This window comes from Amblyomma americanum, chromosome 8, assembly GCF_052857255.1.
Source record: "Amblyomma americanum isolate KBUSLIRL-KWMA chromosome 8, ASM5285725v1, whole genome shotgun sequence".
NCBI lineage: Eukaryota > Metazoa > Arthropoda > Arachnida > Ixodida > Ixodidae > Amblyomma > Amblyomma americanum.
The window spans coordinates 65450272-65471431 of record NC_135504.1 but is presented as its reverse complement, the minus strand read 5'-3'; the positions used below and the strand labels follow the sequence as shown (position 1 = coordinate 65471431).

The 21160-nt window shown below is 46.7% G+C and overlaps 1 protein-coding gene across 1 annotated transcript; it reads right to left on the bottom strand.

Moving 5' to 3' along the window:
* Window positions 1-824: 824 nt before the first annotated feature.
* Window positions 825-18272, bottom strand: LOC144101810 (alpha-crystallin B chain-like). The gene is made up of 4 exons (XM_077635025.1): window positions 18133-18272; window positions 7335-7536; window positions 5720-5845; window positions 825-1109 (listed from the first exon to the last, which is right to left on the bottom strand). The coding sequence occupies exons 2-4, from the start codon at window positions 7521-7523 to the stop codon at window positions 852-854; spliced, it is 573 nt and encodes a 190-aa protein (XP_077491151.1). The 5' UTR covers window positions 7524-7536; window positions 18133-18272; the 3' UTR covers window positions 825-851.
* Window positions 18273-21160: the final 2888 nt, after the last annotated feature.

Genomic DNA, 21160 nt, shown 5'->3' with positions numbered 1-21160 from the left:
GTGTTTGAGCAACGCTTTGGTGGCTTTCTGTGTCGATGTAAGCTGAGGCCACGGTCGAGAATCTTGAATTCTCCGCTAAGGGACGCACGAGTCCAATGGGCACAGCTTTGCCTCGAGTGGTGTAATGCAGGGTGTTTCACCCAATGCTTTCCACAATTTTTAAAACTAGGCTTTTTGAGTTGGAGGAGCGCTCTTTTCAGCACACCATTTTCAGCAGTGTAGTACATCAGAATACAGCTAAGATGTGTTTACTAGCAGGATGTTAACTAATATTGAATAAACTTTTTAACTGTTACTTTTAGGCTCCTTAATTATTTTGAGAAGCGTGTAGCCTACTGTAAGTAATATCCATACCAGTATTTAGAATTGGAAAACGCGGTTACCCTCGGCGTTTTGGCCTAACAAATTTTGGCTACATCGCGGCAAAATGCATGCGCTCTCGAGAAGCTTGCAGGCAAAGCAACCTCTCCAGTGCACGTAACTTGTCGGAATAGCCAGAATTTGTTGGGCCACATCACCGAGGGTAACTGCATTTTCAAAATTAGAAAAACTGGCATGGATATCACTTACGCTGAGCTACACGCCTCTCGGTAATTAAGAAGCCTAACAGTAATAGTTAAAAAAGTTAACTATACAATATTAGTTAACTATCCTGCTAGTTACCACGCCTTAGCTGTATTCTGATGTACTACACTGCTGACAATGCTATGCCGAAAAAAGCGTTCCAACTCAAAAAGCCTATTTTAAAAATTATGGAAAGTCTTGGGTGAGACACCCTGTATAAGAAAGTGCCGCACAGGGCAGTGTGTCATAAGACGTATATGTAATATATGTACAGCATCGCAATTTATTTAGGCCTTGCCCTTGGCCGGCTGCAGGACGGCGATAGGCACCACGCGTTCCTTGAGTGCCGCCGGCTCTGGCGACTTCTTGGCAGCACGTATGACGAGCACGCCTTCTTCGTCCGCCATGAACTCGGAGGTGACCTGCTCCGGGTCGGCATCCGGAGGCAGCATGTAGCGGCGTGTGAACTCCCGTGACACGAAGCCGTGCTCGTCCTGCCGCTCCTCGTGCTTCCCATGCACCAGTACGCAGTCCGTGCCAACAACCTGCGCCAGGCAATGGGAACAGATACGTTTACAAGTGCCATCGCATATGAGATATAACGGGCGGGCCACGTGCATGTTCTTTCAGAGCTTATTTCAAAAGCACAGTCTCAAATGAGCTCCCATGAACTTCAGTAGCGGTTCAACATAAACGAACATTCACTAAACAAAGACAAAAAATTGTTGACGTTTCGTGGCCCGTACGACTCCCTAGTTCACAATGACGAAAATGTCAGCTTTATTCTGTTTTTTTTTTAAATTGGCGATTGTTCATTTATTTCTTATTTTGATTCCCCTTCATCAGGCGAGATTCCGTCTTAAAACTCAACTAGTTAGCAGCGGTACTGGGCATGCTTTCGTCGTACCAGTTCCACGGCTGCGTTTGTAAATCCTGTAATTTCTTATGCCGGGTTTTCCGGAGTTAGCACATGCATGTGTCTCGTAGGAGAGAGAACTTTTATTAACACCTGATGCCCGGCATTACGAGAAATAAACTACTCTCTACTCAGCAGGTCACGGAAACACAAACGCAAAGAGCAGCTGGAGTACTTTTTTTGTATTCGTTCAGGAAACAAGCGGTTTGTCCGTATCGGGCTCGGAGTAGCCTGACGTTGGGCTTAAATTGTGAAAAAGGTAAGACGATCACATAACCGTCTTGTTACAAATGGTAGAATGGGTGTCCTACTACCGCCGTCATCACAAGAGCCTGTAGGCAGATTGTTGTGTTCGTGATGGTTCAAGGTGTCTGTAAGTGGGGCGATGTAGGGCCTCGTGACATATGCACAGTCTGCTCGTCAGCTCGTCTGTGCATATGTAGACGGTGATCCCGCCAAAAATGGAGCTTCGAGTCATAAGGGTAATTCCCCTCAGTGCCCATCTAAGTGGGAATTTGCAGCCCGGAAGGATAAAGTGCAAGTCATCTGAGACCAGGTTCTAGGAATGGAGCAGGCTGTGTTCTCGCTTTTGCTTTACTGCGAAACGTGGCTTATGCCTATAGTGCCGAGCGTGGCGTCGCGGTGGATGTGACTGACATTGGAGATTTAGCATAGCGCGGTCCGTGCGCCGCCAGTGTGCACGCACTGATTGGTCTCGACTCGACAAACCAGCACCTGGCGCCATCTGGCGCCTTCGGGATGATCTGCGCATGAGCAGTGGCTCCCTGCACAAGCGGATCACGATAGTGTATTGGGGATCGCGCTGTGCTCGGATGCTGTGCACGATACGGAAAATGCTACCAAAGGGAGGAGGGGGAGAGGTTCTGGTAGTCTCTTGGAGGAGACTACACACAGATTTTGGGAGCCTGCAGTTTCTCCCTATTCTGGGTTTCTTGAGTTGGGCGCTTTGCGATTATGCTAGCTTCAAGCAAAGGTGAGCAATTTATCTGAAAGATATCCTGGAATAGCATACGCAAAATTCCCATTGAACACTGTGTAATCTTTCAGACTACTATCGAACTAATCTGGACAAGATGTCCAACCCATCTTGAAGACGTCCTAAGTAAATCATCATTTCGTTAATGTTTGAAAACCATCTCGGGAAGACATCTAATAAATGGCTTGCAAGAAATTTCCAGATATCTTTCTGGCGTTCTGTAAATGTCCTCTAGATCAGCTAAACTTCCACCTATTTAGGCTAGAAGATATTTTTCGAGGACGTTTCTTAGCTGACTAAAAGATAACTTCTAGACACCCACGAAAGTTTGTCTGACTTTTTGTAATCGTAAAGATAAACCGTCTTGTAGACGTGTCAACTGGCCTCTGATATGGTTACTGAACGGTTATAAATGTCTTGATACAATAATTGTCGGCTGCTTGCAAGAAATTTTTAGACTTCTTTATACATCTTGTAGCTACCTCCTAGCTCAGCTAGTGCTCCCACAAGATGCGTCGTCTTAATTGACCAAGATTTCTTAGGTACTGATAATGAAGGCCTCCACAGTCATCCATGCAAGCACACGAAACGTCAAAAGATTACAAACCCTGCACTCACCTTATACTACCAGGAAACCTTCGCTCATCCTTAATACTGCACTCCAGTACCCTCTGCAATGTCCACGGGTAGAACTACCATTCTATAAAGTTACTGAAGGTATTTTCGTGTTAATTTATTATTGGTTTATTAGAGTTCGCCTGATTTAAATGCAACGTTTTGTTAGTTGAAAGTCTTGATACATACCAAAGAAGAAAAACTCAGAAATAGCTATTTTATGGGCACGCACATGCATTCTACATAAAAAATGTCAAGTAGAAACGTCTTGTAGGTGTCTGTAAAGGTTGTCTCAATTTTTACTAAAAATCACTTGGATTTTAGCATCTTTTAGACGTACTGTGCTCAGTGAGCAGCCAGGCAGTATACTTATGGGGACAGCTCAAAATGAGTTGTTGAGATTTCCGATTGTCACATATTTTCTGTAGACTGTCATTCAAACCCGTGTAGACCTCTAGAATTTTTTGAGATATCTACAAGAAGTCTTGCAAAAATCTTGTAGCTCAAAAAAGTGGGAGCATTAGTTGAGCTAGAAGGTCTCTACAAAGTGTTTCAAGACTCTTAGAAGTGCCTTGTAATCATCTGCAAGATGTCTTGCACATCTTGTCAAGACGTCTTATAAACATTCAATAAGTCGCAGAGGTCAGTTGAGACGCCTTAAGACGGCTTGTTCATCTTGGCAAGACTCGTTATATCTGTCTAGTAGATGGATAGTGGCCAGGGAATTTGTTGTCACGCATGTGGCACAGGAATCTGAGTAGCATGTCCGGGGCAATAAAATATTCCTGCCGTAGGCAGTTATGCAAGCGTGTACGTGTTGGTAACTTGTGAACTTTCTTTTGTTATGTCTCTGATGGCCACGCTTCTCTTTAGGTGTTTTCTTTTTAAATGTAAATATTGCATTGCAGTTGCATATAGCTCAAGCCATAAAACGTCTCCTGAGGAAGCCCTCCAGGCTTCTGAAGCAGAATGTCTTGAAGACAACTTGCTTAAGCGGATTGGTAAACATCTTGCATAGCTGCTGAAGGCATAGAAACCCTTCCTAAGACAGCTTCCGGTCATCTTGGTTAGATGTTTTCTAGACAAGCATAAAACAGCATCTTGCAGATATCTTTTGTAGCCCAAGATGTCTATGGCCATTACAGATGTTCCAAGACATCTATAAGATATTCTGTGCTCAGTGGGATTCCTTGAATGCCTTCCCAGTTCTTGAAGCTAGCTAGTGGTTAGAGGTAGTGGGCCAGTTCTTAATACCTATGTCAGAATCGTGTTATATGCAGCTGCTTTGATCCGTATCAAAGTCTGCGTGTAAAAGGTCTTCACATATTCTTGCTTGGTGGTGGCCGAAGCGCGGAGTGGAGTGAGGGTTAACGAATACAAGGTACGTTTGATAAGGGTTTGGTCTTGGATGTGTGGTCGGCTCTATGAGGACCTTAACGATGTACGGGTTCAAGGTAAAACCTAAACTTAATGTACGTGTTGTACAGCCAGTATGACTGCTCCTGTTCGTGAGCCTGTTTAGCAGGAGACCTGTTTTGGCAGTTGGTGCCCGCCAAGTACTATATCTGTTGCAGGTAAAGGGGCAAATTGTAAAGCTTAGATTTCAGATAGCTTTGCTTGCCATATTTTAAACATGGCTCTCATGATGTGTACGTGACTCTCCTTAAGTGTTAGTGCTTTGAAATAGCTGTTGTGTCAATCTTGCAATTTCTATACCTTGGCTGCTATACTGGCGAATCTTGTTAAGGCAAATATTGCGTGTAAAACTAGCTGTGCCAAAGCGAATTATTAATGCTTGCATCTTAAGCCTTACTCTCAGGTTCCGTAATCTCCATACTACAAACACGTACGCCTTAAACTGCCACGCAGCGAATGGGACAGTGGAGTCCAGAAATATCGCAAAGTGCAGTCTGTGACTGATATTACAAATCTGGAATTGTATGTGGTTGATGCGGAGAGCGCATCTTGTGAAGCTCGCTGAGGCCATGTGACTATACAGGCCGTCATGGAGAGGAATGCATGCTGGTACAGAACATCAGGTGAAGTGTGTGGTTCCGCTAGATACTAGCAACAGAAATTGTAACTATCACAATTATAAAAATTGGCTGAGGTTCAACCCGGCTGAACCTAGTAGACAAGCGAAAGCAAAGCCAACAGTATTTATAGCAAAGAATGGTGTGACGTCATTGCTACGTCATCGCAAGATGTCACATGAGGCGATGGGAATCTCAGCTCTAAAGGTCAAGATCAAAGGTAAAGCGACCACGTCATTGGTCACGTGGTATGGCTTCAAAGTCAAACGCGCAAAGTCAGGCAAAACTGAATTGTACCTCAAGTAGTAGAGCTTTCGCTCTAAAAAAAAAAGGTGTAGTGTGGTTCCGGTTTCGAACTCAGAAAGAAAGCTTGCAGCGCCGCCTAGCGGCAGCTTGTCCTGCTTGCATCACCCAAAAAATTAACGTCGTTGTTCCCCGTCCGTGTCCGTGTAAACACACATACGTCATACGGAAAGTTTTCATCAGCGCGGAGCATGCGGAATTTTCATAACCAAAATTATCCGCTCCGATGCTTCATTTCTGTGACGTACTTGGAAGGTGCCAGACGTCGTTGGCGTTCGTGCGCTTGCTCACCTTGACGGTGATGTCGCTGGGATTGAAGAAGCTCACGTCGAGGCGCACTTCGAACTTGGATTCGTCGTTGACCACCTCCGAGACGCCCGTGGAGCGAGGCGCAACCTCGCACATGCCGCCGGCAACCTGCGTGAGCGGTGACGACGCGAATGTCGCGTTAATCGACCTGTACTTGGTCGGACCGCCACACGCAACCAGGGGCACGACAGAAACGTACACAGTGAATGACCACGCTAAATAAAAAACGGCTATGCGCGAATACGCGTTGGGGGAACTGGTCTCGCACCTAGCTTGACACTTTCCGACTTTTCTTTCTTTAGTTCACGTGACATGCTTTGTGTCGCGGTAAGCTCATCGTCCAGATTCGTCCTTCTAACGAGAATATTCTGAACCGGAGTTCCTGGGTTCGAACACGACCGCGGCGGCTGCGTTTTTATGGAGGCAAAACGCTAAGGCGCCCGTGGTGTGCTGTGCGATGTCAGTGCACGTTAAAGATCCCCAGGTGGTCGAATTTATTCCGGAGCCCCACTACGGCACCTCTGTCTTCCTTTCTTCTTTCGCTCCCTCCTTTATCCCTTCCGTTACGGCGCGGTTCAGGTGTCCAACGATATATGAGACAGATACTGCGCCATTTCCTTTCCCCAAAAACCAATAATTATTATTATTACGAGAACGTTAAATATATAGCTGGATAATTGGTTTGGGGGAAAGGAAATGGCGCAGTATCTGTCTCATATATCGTTGGACACCTGAACCGCGCCGTAAGGGAAGGGATAAAGGAGGGAGTGAAAGAAGAAAGGAAGACAGGTGCCGTAGTGGGGCTCCGGAATAATTTCGACCACCTGGGGATCTTTAACGTGCACTGACATAGCACAGCACACCACGGGCGCCTTAGCGTTTTGCCTCTATAGAAACGCAGCCGCCGCAGATAAAACTTAAAAAAAAACAGCAGTTGCTAACCCTGGGTCACGGTCGTGCATTACTCCGCTAGCCAATAACAACAGTAAAAAAAAGTGTTTTTTAATGTCTGACTTCATTAAATGAGCCAGGCATAAAAAATTCTAAACCATATGTTTTTCTTGTGATTAGTTTCTTGTTTAGATAACAAGAAAGGTTTGAACTACGCACTACTTTTCCGTCGTGGAAGCATTCTGTGCGGCAGTCCTGAATGTGGGCGGAACTTCACTGCAGGCTTAAGTTGTATCCAACTACATAGACACATACAGTCGACACTGGGTAATTGAAATTTTAACGATACCTTTTTTTGTTGCCATTATGCGGATCGAGTTCAGAGATTAAAGTGGTTCAATATTTAATGCACTTGACGTTGACAGGACCAAAAATTATTAGTTCGAATAAACCGGAAGTTCGAATTAAGCGAGAACAAATTGCCGAGGTTCTAGTGGTCAGACTTCGGAGTCAGCGGACTGGGCACCCTTGAGCTTTGACGGAGGCCGGGCTGAGCAGCCCCGACTTTCAGCATAGTGACCACTTTTGCCTGCATAGATGAGCCCACCTTGCTGATACGTTGTGGATACCTAAGTTAGTGCACTTTAGTCACACTAAGTAACAAACGGAGCTGTAATTAAGAGCAGTGACCCCAGCCGCGGCTCACCTGTCCTCTGCGCGGCGATGAGATCGAGAGCGTCGAGAAGGGTCTCCTGGCGAAGGGTTCGCGGTCGAAGAGGTCCTCGTCCCTGAGCGCCACGCCGAACTTCTGGTCGAAGATGCGCGACGGGTAGTCCCACGCGTCCCACCAGTCCTTGTCCCGATGACGGCCGAACAGGCTCCGGTGGAAAGGCATGGCGGCTGGGAACCTGCAAGGCATATTTTGACGCGCGAAAAACCGTTAACCTTTACGCCTATACGGATCGTGGCATCTTAGGCTAAAGTGCACCGGTCGAGCTTCAGTATCAAGAGTTCCTGTTTAGTTGTCTTTAGTGGGCAAAAACAGACAAGAGATTAGGGCCTCCCAGCCGAAAAAAACCCCGACAAAATCAGGTACAAAATACGACAAAATGTTTTTTTATGACAGATTTTCCTGTTGCACTTTAGATTATTTCGTCGCTCGGTCGCTACGACAAAGGGCAGCGCAAAGCTATAGAAAATTTTGTTGTGACAACTAAATTTTTTGTTGTTACTAGTTTCATGGCCATGGGAATACACAAAAATCTGTTCTGATAGAAAGTTTTTGTTGTGTTTTTAGATAGCGGCGTGCGCAAGCTGAAGTCGCTAGAACTGCATCTGAAGCTCTTTGGCGAACCATTACGTGGTTGTCTTTCCCGCAGTTTTAATGCAAAATCATTATATGGCTCATCGGCAGCGAAAACCAGCGTTGTTGTCGAGTCACAATTACGTCGCAATGTCTCGCTGACGTCATCAATAGACAGTAAGATAGTAATGGGCATTATGGGCAATGAAGCAAATAAATTAAACGAGACATCAGTAGTTAGTAATAGTGATAACGATAGTTTTGGAATGACAAAGGACGCTACAAAATAATGAGGGTCATCAGAGACGATGACATTGATAAAGGCCTTAAGGTTGAGACCTGTATGGTAAATGCCTTTGTGGTGAAAATCTTTATGATACAGGCACTTAGGTAAATGTCTTTATGATAAAGAGGTCAAAATATCTTTATGGTAAATGTCGTTAGAGTAAGGCCTTTATGTCGCAGGATCCTGTCACATTCACAGTTTGTAAAGGATCTTAAGTGCCCACCGTAAATTTTTTTACATTCGCCTGTTGTCTTCTTACACTGTCTTTTCGCTTTGAACATGAACCATGTTGCTGCGCTAAGAGTCATTCGGGTAGGTTAAAGGTAAATGTAATATGTAAGCCTTTAAATAAGCAGGGGCGTCAAAGTCACTGCACGCTGGAGTATTGGTGCTCATAGTGAAATCTGAGAAGAAAGTTATTGAGCTTGCAGCCCTTCTCATGTGCACACCCAACGCCATACGCGTTTCCCCTGGCGTCAAAATCGAGGCTGCGGCCTTGATTTGACAACTCCGAACGACATGTGCATGAAGGTCGACGTCTCGGAGAGATGCTGCTGTTCCTTAACACGAAGAAATACTCTGCGATGCGAAGAAAAAAAAATCGAAGAACCTCTCATGAGAGAGAAAGTAATTTAATGAAAGGAAAGGTGGAGAGGAACCTCTCATGAATTACCCTATGTTAGCAGCGGCTACAGTATACGAACGTAATAATAATAATTGGTTTTTGGGGAAAGGAAATGGCGCAGTATCTGTCTCATATATCGTTGGACACCTGAACCGCGCCGTAAGGGCAGGGATAAAGGAGGGAGTGAAAGAAGAAAGGAAGAAAGAGGCGTCGTAGTGGAGGGCTCGGGAATAATTTCGACCACCTGGGGATCTTTAACGTGCGCTGACATCGCACAGCACACGGGCGCCTTGGCGTTTCGCCTCCATCGAAACGCGGCCGCCGCGGTCGGGTTAGAACCCGGTAACTCCGGATCAGTAGCCGAGCGCCCTAACCACTGAGCCACCGCGCGTTCCTCTATTTTTTCCTCATGTAGGCCGCATGGTCGTCTTGGTGAATTACCAATGTGGCTTCTGCTGCGATTTCAGGCCTCTCTCATAACGCTACAAGAAATACCGAAATATACCTCGCGTTGCTTCACCGCAGCTTGGAGTGCTGCCGAAAGTCAGCGGCAGACGGGCGTCGGAGCGGCAAAAGAACAAAGCACGAGGTGAAAGTGATCGCTTCGCTAGCCAAGTTGCTGCCTGGCCGACCATGCCACGATGGCGACACTGGTGCCGCGCCTTCTCGGGAGCGTGCCAAGGCCGTCACTCCTATAGTCTCGGCGCATGTTGAGTGTAGTGCAGACAGCTCGCATGAAAAAGACTCAGCACAAGAAGACCGAGGCATGCAAAACAGGCTAGCACGTGCAGTTAAATGAGTAGACACGAAAAGTTGTTTGAATACTTTCTTTTTTGTAATTGAGTTATAGCATAGTGCGGTACGCGATCCGCTATATCATAGTTCGATCCGCTACCGCGAACTTTATCCCGGAGGAGCCAGCTACAGTCTAAACAGAAAAGAGTAAAAAGTGAGTAAGCTGTCCTGTAGCGCATAGCTCACTTCCTTTTTACTCCCATACAGGCGTATTCGTGTTTAGAGTGTATCCACATGTGCACACGGCCCTCAGGGTCGCACACTAGCCACTGCTCAGGCGCAGATGGGTTCCCATGGAATCGGATCACGGTAGCGGATGGCGCTATGATATAACACTTTAACGATGTGTGAGATCTAAGTATACACGGATTATCATATTGTGTTCCTTTAGGACAGCTGAATAATTTATAATCGAATTTGTTCTTGCATGATATTTCGGCTTCAATAGTAGAACAGTGCTCGTGACGTCAGAGTTCAATGTAGGCCATTTGAGGCTTGAAAAAACTGAAACAATCGCTTCTTCATTCGCTTCACTTTGGTTATTGTGGCAGGCTGGCTTAAGCGTTGTAGTGATGAAACGGTTGATCATAGTCCACTTCACGTTGTCACTTTCTTATAGCGACTACGTGAAGTGGACTATGGACAACCGTTTCATCACTACAACGCTTAAGCTACACTACAACGTTTCATCACTACAACGCTTAACCGTTTCATCAGCAACCTCTGCGACTACCTCAGCACAACGGGTCTTCACTCCTTCTTTTAACTTTCAATCTCGTGTATTCCTTCCCCCCTTTCCTTTTTCAACTTATGCCTCTTGGCACACTTCTGGAATAAAATAAAAAAGCGCTGTAGTAAATTAAAACGATGAAGGAGTTCCCGGGTTCGAACCTGACCGCGGCGGCTGCGTTTTTATAGAGGCGAAACGCTAAGGCGCCCGTGTGCTGTGCGATGTCAGTGCACGTTAAAGATCCCCGGATGGTCGAAATTATTCCGGAGCCCTCCACTACGGCAACTCTTTGTTCCTTTCTTCTTTCATTCCTTCGTTTATTCCTTCCCTTACGGCGCGGTTCAGGTGTCCAACGAGATATGAGGCAGATACTGCGCTATTTCCTTTCCCCAAAAACCAAAAGCCAATTACTATTAATAATTGTGTAGCTTTTTTTTCATGCATGAAGTGACCTACACTGAACATCACGGCCACCGTTTGGCTGTTACGCAATGCAGCACGATATAATAAATTCAGTAATGAATTATTTGCCATCCGTAGGCCAATGCCACGTCGTCAGCCATGTACACGAAAGTTTTAAGCATCGATTTCAAAGAAGAAAGCATGCTACTAATATTACGGACGGCACTGAAGACTACTTGCGTGCTTTGAATGCGAAAGCATTGTTTTTATTTTATTTTTAGTTTAAAATTTTTATATCCTGATACCTTCGGTGGAGGAACGAGCTCCTATTTACGTTGCGCTGGGTCATTTAATGAGTAATCCAACTCATTTTTTTCTCAAAAACTGCATCGTTTCATTCTGGATTTTACCCTTCCCTTACGGCGCGGTTCAGGTGTCCAACGATATATGAGACAGATACTGCGCCATTTCCTTTCCCTCCAAAACCAATTATTATTATTTCATTCTGGATTTAAATACATCATATCCTTCCCTGTATACGCAATGCCTTATGACCTCGACGGTACCAGAAGCTTGGAAGAATGCAAACATTATCTTAATTCATAAGAAGGGAGACGCCAAGAACTTGAAAAATTACCGGCCGATCAGCTTACTATCCGTTGCCTACAAAGTATTTACTAAGGTAATCGCTAACAGAGTGAGGGCAACGTTAGACTTTAATCAACCAAATGATCAGGCAGGCTTTCGTAAAGGATATTCCACAATAGATCATATTCACACTATCAATCAGGTGATAGAGAAATGCGCAGAATATAATCAACCTCTATATATAGCTTTCATTGATTTCGAGAAAGCATTCGACTCAGTGGAAACCTCAGCAGTCATACAGGCATTGCGTAATCAGGGGGTAGAAGAGCCTTATGTCAAAATACTGGAAGATATATATATATAGCAACTGCACAGCTACTATAGTCCTCCATAAAGTCAGCAATAAAATTCCAATAAGGAAGGGCGTCCGGCAAGGAGACACGATCTCGCCAATGCTGTTCACCGCATGTCTACAGGAGGTATTTCGAGGCCTGAATTGGGAACAGTTGGGAATAAGAATAAATGGAGAATACCTAAATAATCTGAGATTTGCTGATGACATTGCCTTGCTGAGTCACTCAGGAGGTGAACTGCAAATCATGATCAACGAGTTAGGCAGAGCAGATCGATGGGTCTAAAAATTAACATGCAGAAAACCAAGGTAATGTTCAACAGCCTAGCAAGGGAACACCAGTTCACAATTGGCAGCGAGAGCCTAGAAATTGTGCCGGAATACGTCTACTTAGGGCAGGTAGTGACAGCTGATCCGGATCATGAGAGGGAGATAACTAGAAGGATAAGAATGGGGTGGAGCGCATATGGCAAATTCTCGCAGATCATGAGTGGCAGTTTACCAATTTCCCTCAAGAGGAAAGTGTACAACAGCATAATCTTACCGGTACTCACCTACGGGAGGAAAAACGCTAAGGCGCCCGTGTGCTGTGCGATGTCAGTGCACGTTAAAGATCCCCAGGTGGTCGAAATTATTCCGGAGCCCTCCACTACGGCACCTATTCTTCCTTTCTTCTTTCACTCCCTCCCTTATCCCTTCCCTTACGGCACGGTTCAGGTGTCCAAAGATATATGAGACAGATACTGCGCCATTTCCTTTCCCCAAAAACCAATTATTATTAATATTACTCACCTACGGGGCAGAAACGTGGAGGCTAACGAAAAGAGTTCAGCTTAAGTTAAGGACAACGCAGCGAGCCATGGAAAGAAAAATGATAGGTGTAACGTTAAGAGATCGGAAGCGGGCAGAGTGGGTGAGGGAACAAACACGGGTTAATGACATCCTAGTCGAAATCAAGAGAAAGAAATGGGCTTGGGCAGGGCATGTAATGCGAAGGCAAGATAACCGCTGGTCCTTAAGGGTAACGGAGTGGATTCCAAGAGAAAGTAAGCGGAGCAGGGGGCGGCAGAAGGTTAGGTGGGCGGATGAGATTAAGAAGTTTGCAGGCAAAGGGTGGATGCAGCTGGCAAAGGATAGGGTTAATTGGAGAGACATGAAAGAGGCCTTTGCCCTGCAGTGGGTGTAGTAGGGCTGATGATGATGATGATCCTTCCCCAATTCCTTGGCTAAAAAACCCCAATTTTTAAAACAATCTCCGTTAAAATCTATGACCTTTCGCCACCGAACTGGGAGATCTGTGTGCATTCATGGTACCACTCTACTAGCCTGCGTCTCAGCCAACGTCTTACTTCATCAGTAGCAATTCCTCGTCAATGCTGTAGTGCTTCCCGCGGAGTCCATCCTTCAGAAGTCACCATGTATGCACTTATTCAGTCACAGTAGAACATAGGCCATTGTAGTGGACTGTGATGCGGACTGTGTGGATTGATTGTGTGCATAGATGGTGACTACGGGAGAGAATCTGTGCTATTATAAGAGACTGCGCATAGCGGTGTAGATGCGAGAGGCTTCAGGACATTGTTAATATAGAAGGGACGCTACGGTGGAGAAATTGCCGGTAGAATAAGCTAGGCTAACCCCACCTGTAGCATTCAACACCTCACCTCAACTCCATCCTTCAGAGGGTCAAAGGCATATCAGCTAGAAGGTACAATCAAGTCTGCAGGGTAGATGAGGATGAAGTGTCCGCTGAGCTGTTATCTCCTCCAGTGTGCGCAGACTTGTGTGTGGCCTTGTGCCTTGTTATGGAGAAAGAAAAGTTAGCTCACATTTTGTGGCAGCGAACACGCACGAACCATTTCTTCAATTTCTGATGAGTCTTAGAGCAAGCTTTGGGGCCGATCGTTTGACCATGATAAGGAATAGTTTGTTCACTTATTTGTGGCAACAAACAGGCCTGAATCGGTTCTTCAGTTTCTGAAGAGTCTTTCAGCAGGCTTCGGTGTTGGTAGCTTCAGCATGAGGGAGTACGTCGATGAGAATAACTCCTTCTGAGTACCGGAAGACTGCAGATATGACTTCGCCAGCTGAGGGTGCTGTTGTGAACTTCTTCCCGACGATACACTGTGTGGTTGCACTGCATGTATTGCTGCTTTGTTTCGAGCACGAAGTGATGAACCCATCACTGGTGACGATTTTTGAAAATAGATTCTTATCATCCTCATGACCAACAAAAAATTCGGCACAGATATACCTTCTTTGTTTTTTTGTGTGATCACCTTTTAGGCTTCGAGGAACCCGGGGCAGAAACTTTTGAATACCATAACTTTTGGACAGCTATGGCGGCGTTACCAACAGAGACGTCAAGTTGTCCAGCGAGTGGCTTGATTGCGATTCTTCGGTCACTTAGAATATGATTGTCCGCACGTTGAAAATTTGCAGGCGTAGCTGGTGTGTGCGGCTGGACGGCGCGTGGGAGATCAGACGGATTTCATTGTCCTTGTTATGATGAGGGCAGAGTCTTCGCCCAACGACTCATTGTGCTTTTTTCACTTCCAGGTTTTCGTAGACATTCTGTTAGCGCCTGTGAATATATGTGCCGAAAGTTTCTGCTGAAAGAAATTCAGTCACAGAGCCCTCTGTTTGGATCGCACCTCATTTAACGACGCCATTTTGAAAGCTGTGGACAGCGCTGCCATATATCAGAAATGAATGAAAATTTCTGAGATGACACTGAAAGATACAGAGATATTTATCTCAAAATTTTTAAAGTTTCGAGCAAAAATTGACTGAGAAACAAAACGTGTTACAGTAGTTATAGAATCCCCTGGTATCTTTGTGAAGGTGGGCGCTTCAGGATGAAGCCAAAATTGGTCCAAAATGGTTCCCTCCCTCAGTTAGTCTGGAACTACTCGTATGTTATCGTGTGTACAATACATCTTGGGTCCAACCTACCAAAGCTACACATAGGCTGTGAGGGACGCTGTAGTGGATGGCTGCGGATTGATTTAGACCACATGGATCTCTTTCACTGCGCGCATCCTGAGCTTCGTCTCCATGAAAACGCGGCCGCCGCGGGAACTACAGAAGAATTTAGATTGTAAAGCGGAAAGCGGAAGACTGCAAAGACTGCAAAGTAGAAAATTCTCCACTCAACTCCCGTATCCTGTTAGCCGTATCGTCGTTAGAACAACAGTCATCCACTCTGATGTGTTTGTTGTGTGCCCGCACGGCCCCACTGCGCCCAGTCTAGAGATATGTCAGACGCGTCACTTCCTTTCCTTAAAAATCAGTTTTCATTTCATTTTCCTTTCCTTACGGTGCGGTTCGAGTGCGCACAGAGGTATCCGTCTCGATTGGAACGGCAGATTACCACTCCATGTTGTATGACCGGATTTCATCTCTTTCGGTCTTAATATTGGTTTTTTGGGAAAGGAAATGGCTCAGTATCTGTCTCATATATCGTTGGACACCTGAACCGCACCGTAAGGGAAGGGATAAAGGAGGGAGTGAAAGAAGAAAGGAAGAGAGAGGTGCCGTAGTGGAGGGCTCCGGAATAATTTCGACCACCTGGGGATATTTAACGTGCACTGACATCGCACAGCACACGGGCGCCTTAGCGTTTTTCCTCCATAAAAACGCAGCCGCCGCGGTGGGGTTCGAACCCGGGAACTCCGGATCAGTAGTCGAGCGCCCTAACCACTGAGCCACCGCGGCGGGTACTCTTTCGGTCTTACCGGATCCGGACCGAAGGCTCCTGAATGCGCATTAAGCCTGATTCACATGCAAGCGAAAACGCTAGCTATTCCTGCCGCCGCGGCGCAAACACCTGCTTCGAGTCGTAGCGGCGGCTGGAGCGGCCAGATCGACGAAGTTCAAACAAGTCGGATATTTTTCGCCGCGAAGCGCCGCTCAGTCGCTTGCATGTGAACCAGCCTTTAGCGACTCGATGTTGTCCCGTAAGGTCTGTCGAATCAGGTGCATGCAATCAGATGTTTCATCTAATCGCAGCCGACTCCATTTCGAACGGTACAGTCTCGTGCTTCTGATTCCATTCCTTCCGTTCGGCTCTTATGCACACTATACCTCTGTACTATCCAGTATACTGTCCAAACGCATCAGGGTCCCTCCTTTACATAGGCCCATCCTACCCGAACTGGTCTAGCGCCATCCTGAGGGAGCCTTTATTTCACGCGGTTCCAGAGTTACTTAATGCGCGATTTTGTCCGCTCATATCTTATTCCGTCCTGCCGGATACGATTCCATTTTAGTCGTCTCAGTCGACTGGATTTCATTTACTTCCATTAACTAATTTCATCTCATTTGATATGATGCGCCCATATCAGGTCCCATGGCGTTTCTGATAGGATTAGATCGCGTGGCATTGCATCTTATATATTCGATCCGATCTTATGCCTTCCACTTCTGTACATGCAGAGATTACGACGGCTGTTCTAAGCACGCGTCAAGACCGCTCTCCTGCCCCTTGAGAACTGCACTTGCGTCGTCTTGTGCGAAATTGAAAGTTGGGCGATCTTTTAGAAGCGGTCTATAGATAGATATTTCTCCATAGATATTTCTTTTTGTCTATGAATAGTGTATAGACTGTCTTTAGAGAAAAGTCTACTAAAACTGCATGGCCATATATCTATAGATTATAGACTGTCTATAGGATTTGTGTTGCCTATAAACTGTTCTCTAAGGTTCGCCAATAGAGAGTCTGCAGACTACAGACAGGAGTCTATAGACAGTCTACAGACTGTCTAAAGAAATTTTTTAAGGGTGGGTCGGTGCATGGTAATTTTCGAACTGCCCATGGGATAGCGTCGTTACGGAAGGATTTTTTTTATATAGATGACGACATTCGGTATTTGGAAACGTTTAAAGGGGATTAACTGCTTCACTTGCTAGCAGGAAACAGCAGAAACCTGAGCCGGCATTAACGACACGTCGCGTATGGAGGCGAGTGCCTCTCTGTCATCTGTCACCGTTCGCTGGCCCTGAAATATCTCTCGCGACGGTACCGGGCATCCCGAGGTCAACAACCTCGCGCGGAAGGTGTCGCGAGACAACGCGATGCCAACAGGCTTAAGTAAAAACAAGAAAAAAGTTAATAACAATGGTTTATGGTCCGCGGCGTCTTGAGTTTCTTAGACAAATCATCACAGTAAACGAAATGAGCTTTTTATCCTTTGACTGTGTTAAACAAGCCAGAGGTATCAACATTTTAGAGCTTTTGATTTTGTCTGATGGAATTGCCTTCGTGTTTAGGTAACATGACACGTCTTAACAGCAGACTATTTTTTTTGTCATGGAGGAATTCTGTGCAGCTGTCCTGAATGTGGGCGGAGCTTCTCTGTAGACTGAAGTTTTATCCAACTGTAAATTTTGCATAGAGTTGAAACGTGTCGCAGTACACTTTTGCTGAAAGCTGCCAACTGTCAACACGACACCGTTAGTCTTGCCTGTTCGTGTGCAAAGCTAACGCCGTACTGACAGTCTTCAGGGGAATGGTCTATATATATATATATATATATATATATATATATATATATATATATATAGTACCATTCGGCTCGCTAGTGAGACAACGCAGAAATATTTGTTTTTCCCGCGAATTCGAATCCAGCAAACTTTTGTCCATCACTGTACTATGAATCAATGAATCAGTCGGTGACATAGTCATTCATGAAATGCGATCTGGTTAACCACTACCGATTTCTTCTCAGATCAAGTTCTGCATTGTTTTCAGATGACATCGGCAGTAAACTTAATTTACTGCTAGCTATTTATCTAAGAGTGGCCTGCACCCCAACAGCCTATAGACTGCCTGTTAACCATCTCAATATCTTTGTTGCTCGGGATCGCTAGCAACGACGCGTTGCCAAAATAAAATGGCCACTTCAGGAAAGGGACGCTGCTGTCTGGGCGTCAGTTACCGGCCAAAATAATGTGTGACAGGCTGTGAGAGACGCTCTACAAATAAAGCTTCGAGACAACATAGACGATTGCTAAATATTACCAATACCAGAGTAAAGATGACGCAAATATGATATAATTCATCTTATATAGGATACAGCCCTCAATGCGCTTGCTTTGACAGAATGGCTCATTGTTGGTAGGTGCGTCTACCATCGAGGCGAACGTTTTCAAGCAAAAAAATAAGGAGCCTGTTTCTTTTTTTCAACGGACCACTCGATAAAAAGGACCTCTCTTTTAGACCTGCAATACGATACGGCGAAGAAAACGCATTGAATCTGACAGGCAGGATCCGGACGCGGCGCTCTGTTCCGTTCTCAGCCAACCAGCGATCGGGTACATCTACGAGTGGAACTCTACACCGTGAGCCAGTCCAGTTACGTCCAAAATCGGCGAGGACAGCAAACGAGACTGCGATCATCTCAGCTGTCCCTGGCAGCTTACCTTGTTACTCTACGTCAGGTGGCGTTCGCACGTACTACGTCCGTCGTCTGTCAACGGAGCTCGATCGTGAAGCTCCGCTAAGCCTACTCGATGCACCGCAGCTCCGCCGATGAAGGCTTTCGACTTCGCGTCGTCGTTCGAACGTTCTCACCGAGAGGGAAACACAAAAAAGTAAGCGATTCTTGCGTTTTGAGCAAGTGGCGAGAAGCTCTGGAAGGCGAGCCTCGCGGTGGGCTGGTTCGGTTCGAAGACACCGCCGGCTTCTTTCGCGTCGGGGGCGAGGGTGCCTGTGGCGCCAAAAATAGTCAGCGCCGCGCGCGCAGCGCTTCGGCTCTTGTGCGCTTGGTGAAGTTGTGTGCAGTGCTGGATAAGCCTGTTGGGTCTTGGAAGCGAGTTCGCTTGACACAACCGAAAATAGCTCCGACGCTTCGCATTTTGTAGCTGACAGAAGTGCGCGAACGTCAATGAACGTGCAACGCAGCAGTGCTTCTGTGCTATCCGAATTGTGGCAACTTACTGGCTGCCAGATCTAAGTAAAGGCGGTTTATAGAACCTTGCGTAGTTTTAGAGTGGAAAGCTGACTCTTCGCTCATGTACGAAGAGAAACTCCCGCTTGCTGACTCACGCGGTATGCGATGCGTTGAAGTTTCCATGTTTAATCTGCCCAGGGGCGGATGCGTTCACACCACTGGTCGCCGCGGTCGCATGGCGTCACAAATACAAACTGGCGACTAACGACGGAATAGTTGCGACTTCTGTTTTGGCGAGCAGTACATGAAGCTATCCCCTACAATGCTCACGAGCTACGCGGCTTGGAATATTCTCGAAGACCTTGGTCGGCTCCAACTCAGCTTATCTGATTCAACAGCAAGGGGACAACTGGCAGCACATTTTACGCCGCCCCTATAAGACGCGATTTGGTGAAAGGCTAGGAAGTTCCACTGCCATATAACCCCTTAGAAGCATGCGAGAAGGAAACTCTATCGCTGGTTTTGTGGCTTTGTGGCTTTTTTTTTTCAAGAGTGACATCTAGACATCTCACTGGGTGACGCGGATATCGCGCCTGCAGCATTGAATAGCCCTCGGAAAAACCGGCGCAATTAAGCCTTGTCCCTTGGAAGACAAAGACGTAGTGTCCGGCGAAACGACACAGAAGTTCACTCTTCCTCTTGCTTGACACACATTGACCAAGTTGGTTGGTCATCGAACACTCGGCGCAGGAACACAAAGGGCAAGACATTGTACAACCGCTTGTGTTCCTGAACTGGATGTTCTGTCGGCTCCTTGTCTTCTTCCTTTTTTCTTTTCCGTTCTTTCTTCTTTCCCGATGGCTCTGTACGAGGGCCTGTCCAGGTAACGAGGCTCCCCGGTGCTGCACAAAATCTTGAGTCTCTAGCTACGGGAGAAGGAGGTTCTTTTTGGGAGCTCCCCAAATTCCACCGCCGCGCTGCCTCGCGACGGTTCCAGCGGGACAACACTCTCGCCTGGCGGCGGCGGCTGGGCGATGCGTGACTCAGCCGGTGGTGCGAACGGGCTTTGACTCATTGCCGAAACGCGTGGCCGCTCTTGTTGTCTTGGGCCACCGCCCGCGGCCACCAGAGGGACTCCTGTGCCGACGACTGCGTTCTCGTGGCTGCCACTAAAAGGCACTGTGCCAAAAGAAAAACGAATGGGAAAAAATAATCCCATAGTGTTTGTTCTCTGCCGAGGTGATAAAGTGATTGCTATAGGTTTATTGCATTCTATCGTGAGCCCACCCTGGTCGCATGACCGCAGATGGTACAGCCTTAAAACGAACCCGACAGTAGCGCGGGTTTTGTTCATTGTATCCGAAGTTCGAAGTAAGTGGACTTCCCATATTGCAGAATAATTTGTCTGACGGAAGTGCCATTTACAAACATTTGGTACATATTATCGCGTCTCTTTCAGTAAAGCAGACTTTATGAGGCGTTTCCCATGCTCTCCAACACGGTTACATGCTTCTTGCCTGGACATTTCCTACCAACAAGTTTCTTTAAGAACGGAATATAATGGCAGCTAGTGGTACGTCGGCTTTCCCGTCTTCGTCTCAACAAATCCCTGGAAGTCGGGGAGTGGTAGTGCTTGGCACACAGTTGTTTCGTGAGGGCATGGCTCTTCTGTGTGAATGTTATCCGCTCAATGAAGTGACTCTAGTCGACATCTGGCCCGCACCGCTGGGCAACGACGACACGTTGCCACAAATCCACACCAGTGACGTCATCGTCATCAGCAGAAAAGCTGGGCATGAAATATAGCTTCTATTGACTTACATTTTTTTCTGCTGATTGCTGGTTTGCATCCATCTTAAACAGACATTAATATCAGACATTTCATTTCTATGGCGAAAGCTTGGCTTTGGATACATATTGGCACAAATGGGCTGCAGAATCAAGAGGCTAGGCACAGGCCGCAAGAAATCAAGCAGTGTCCAGCTGCAAAGAGCACGCGCGACACACTTCTTTGTCCTCAAGGCGCCGCCCGGGTACACCTGGAGGCATTATTCCCCCTCCACATCCAAAAAAAGGAAACAAATACGCGGGCGCACTTGAAGCGAACGAGGTGCCCGTTACTGCGTAAAGTACGGCTTCATACGCAGTACGTGCACGGCCTCAGGCTGCGGTCGACGGCGCGAACTGGGCAGAGTGCCATCGGAGAGGACTTGATACGTCACATCCGTGATGCGGCGCAGCACTGTGTAGGGTCCAAAGTAGCGGCTCAGGAGCTTCTCCGACAGGCCGGGGCGACGTACTGGGGTCCATACCCACACTTTGTCGTCGGGGTGGTACTCGACGTGGCGATGTCGTTGGTTGTAGCGTTCTGCATCCGTTGCCTGCTGCCGGCGGATGTGCATACGGGCCAGTTGGCGGGCTTCCTCTGCGTGCCGGGTAAATTCCTCGGCGTCTGGCGTGAGTGCCTGGTCGTCAGGGGGCATGGAAGCATGGCGTCGAGCATCGAGTGGACATCACGACCGTAGACGAGGCGAAACGGCGTAAATCGAGTCGTTTCC

Coding starts and splice junctions, on each gene's coding strand:
- LOC144101810 (XM_077635025.1), bottom strand. CDS start 7,523: ATGCCTTTCCACCGGAGCCTGTTCGGCCGTCATCGGGACAAGGACTGG. Junction 5,846..7,334: donor CATCGCCGCGCAGAGGACAG/GTGAGCCGCGGC, acceptor CCGCTCACGCAG/GTTGCCGGCGGCATGTGCGA. Junction 1,110..5,719: donor CCAGCGACATCACCGTCAAG/GTGAGCAAGCGC, acceptor TGCCTGGCGCAG/GTTGTTGGCACGGACTGCGT.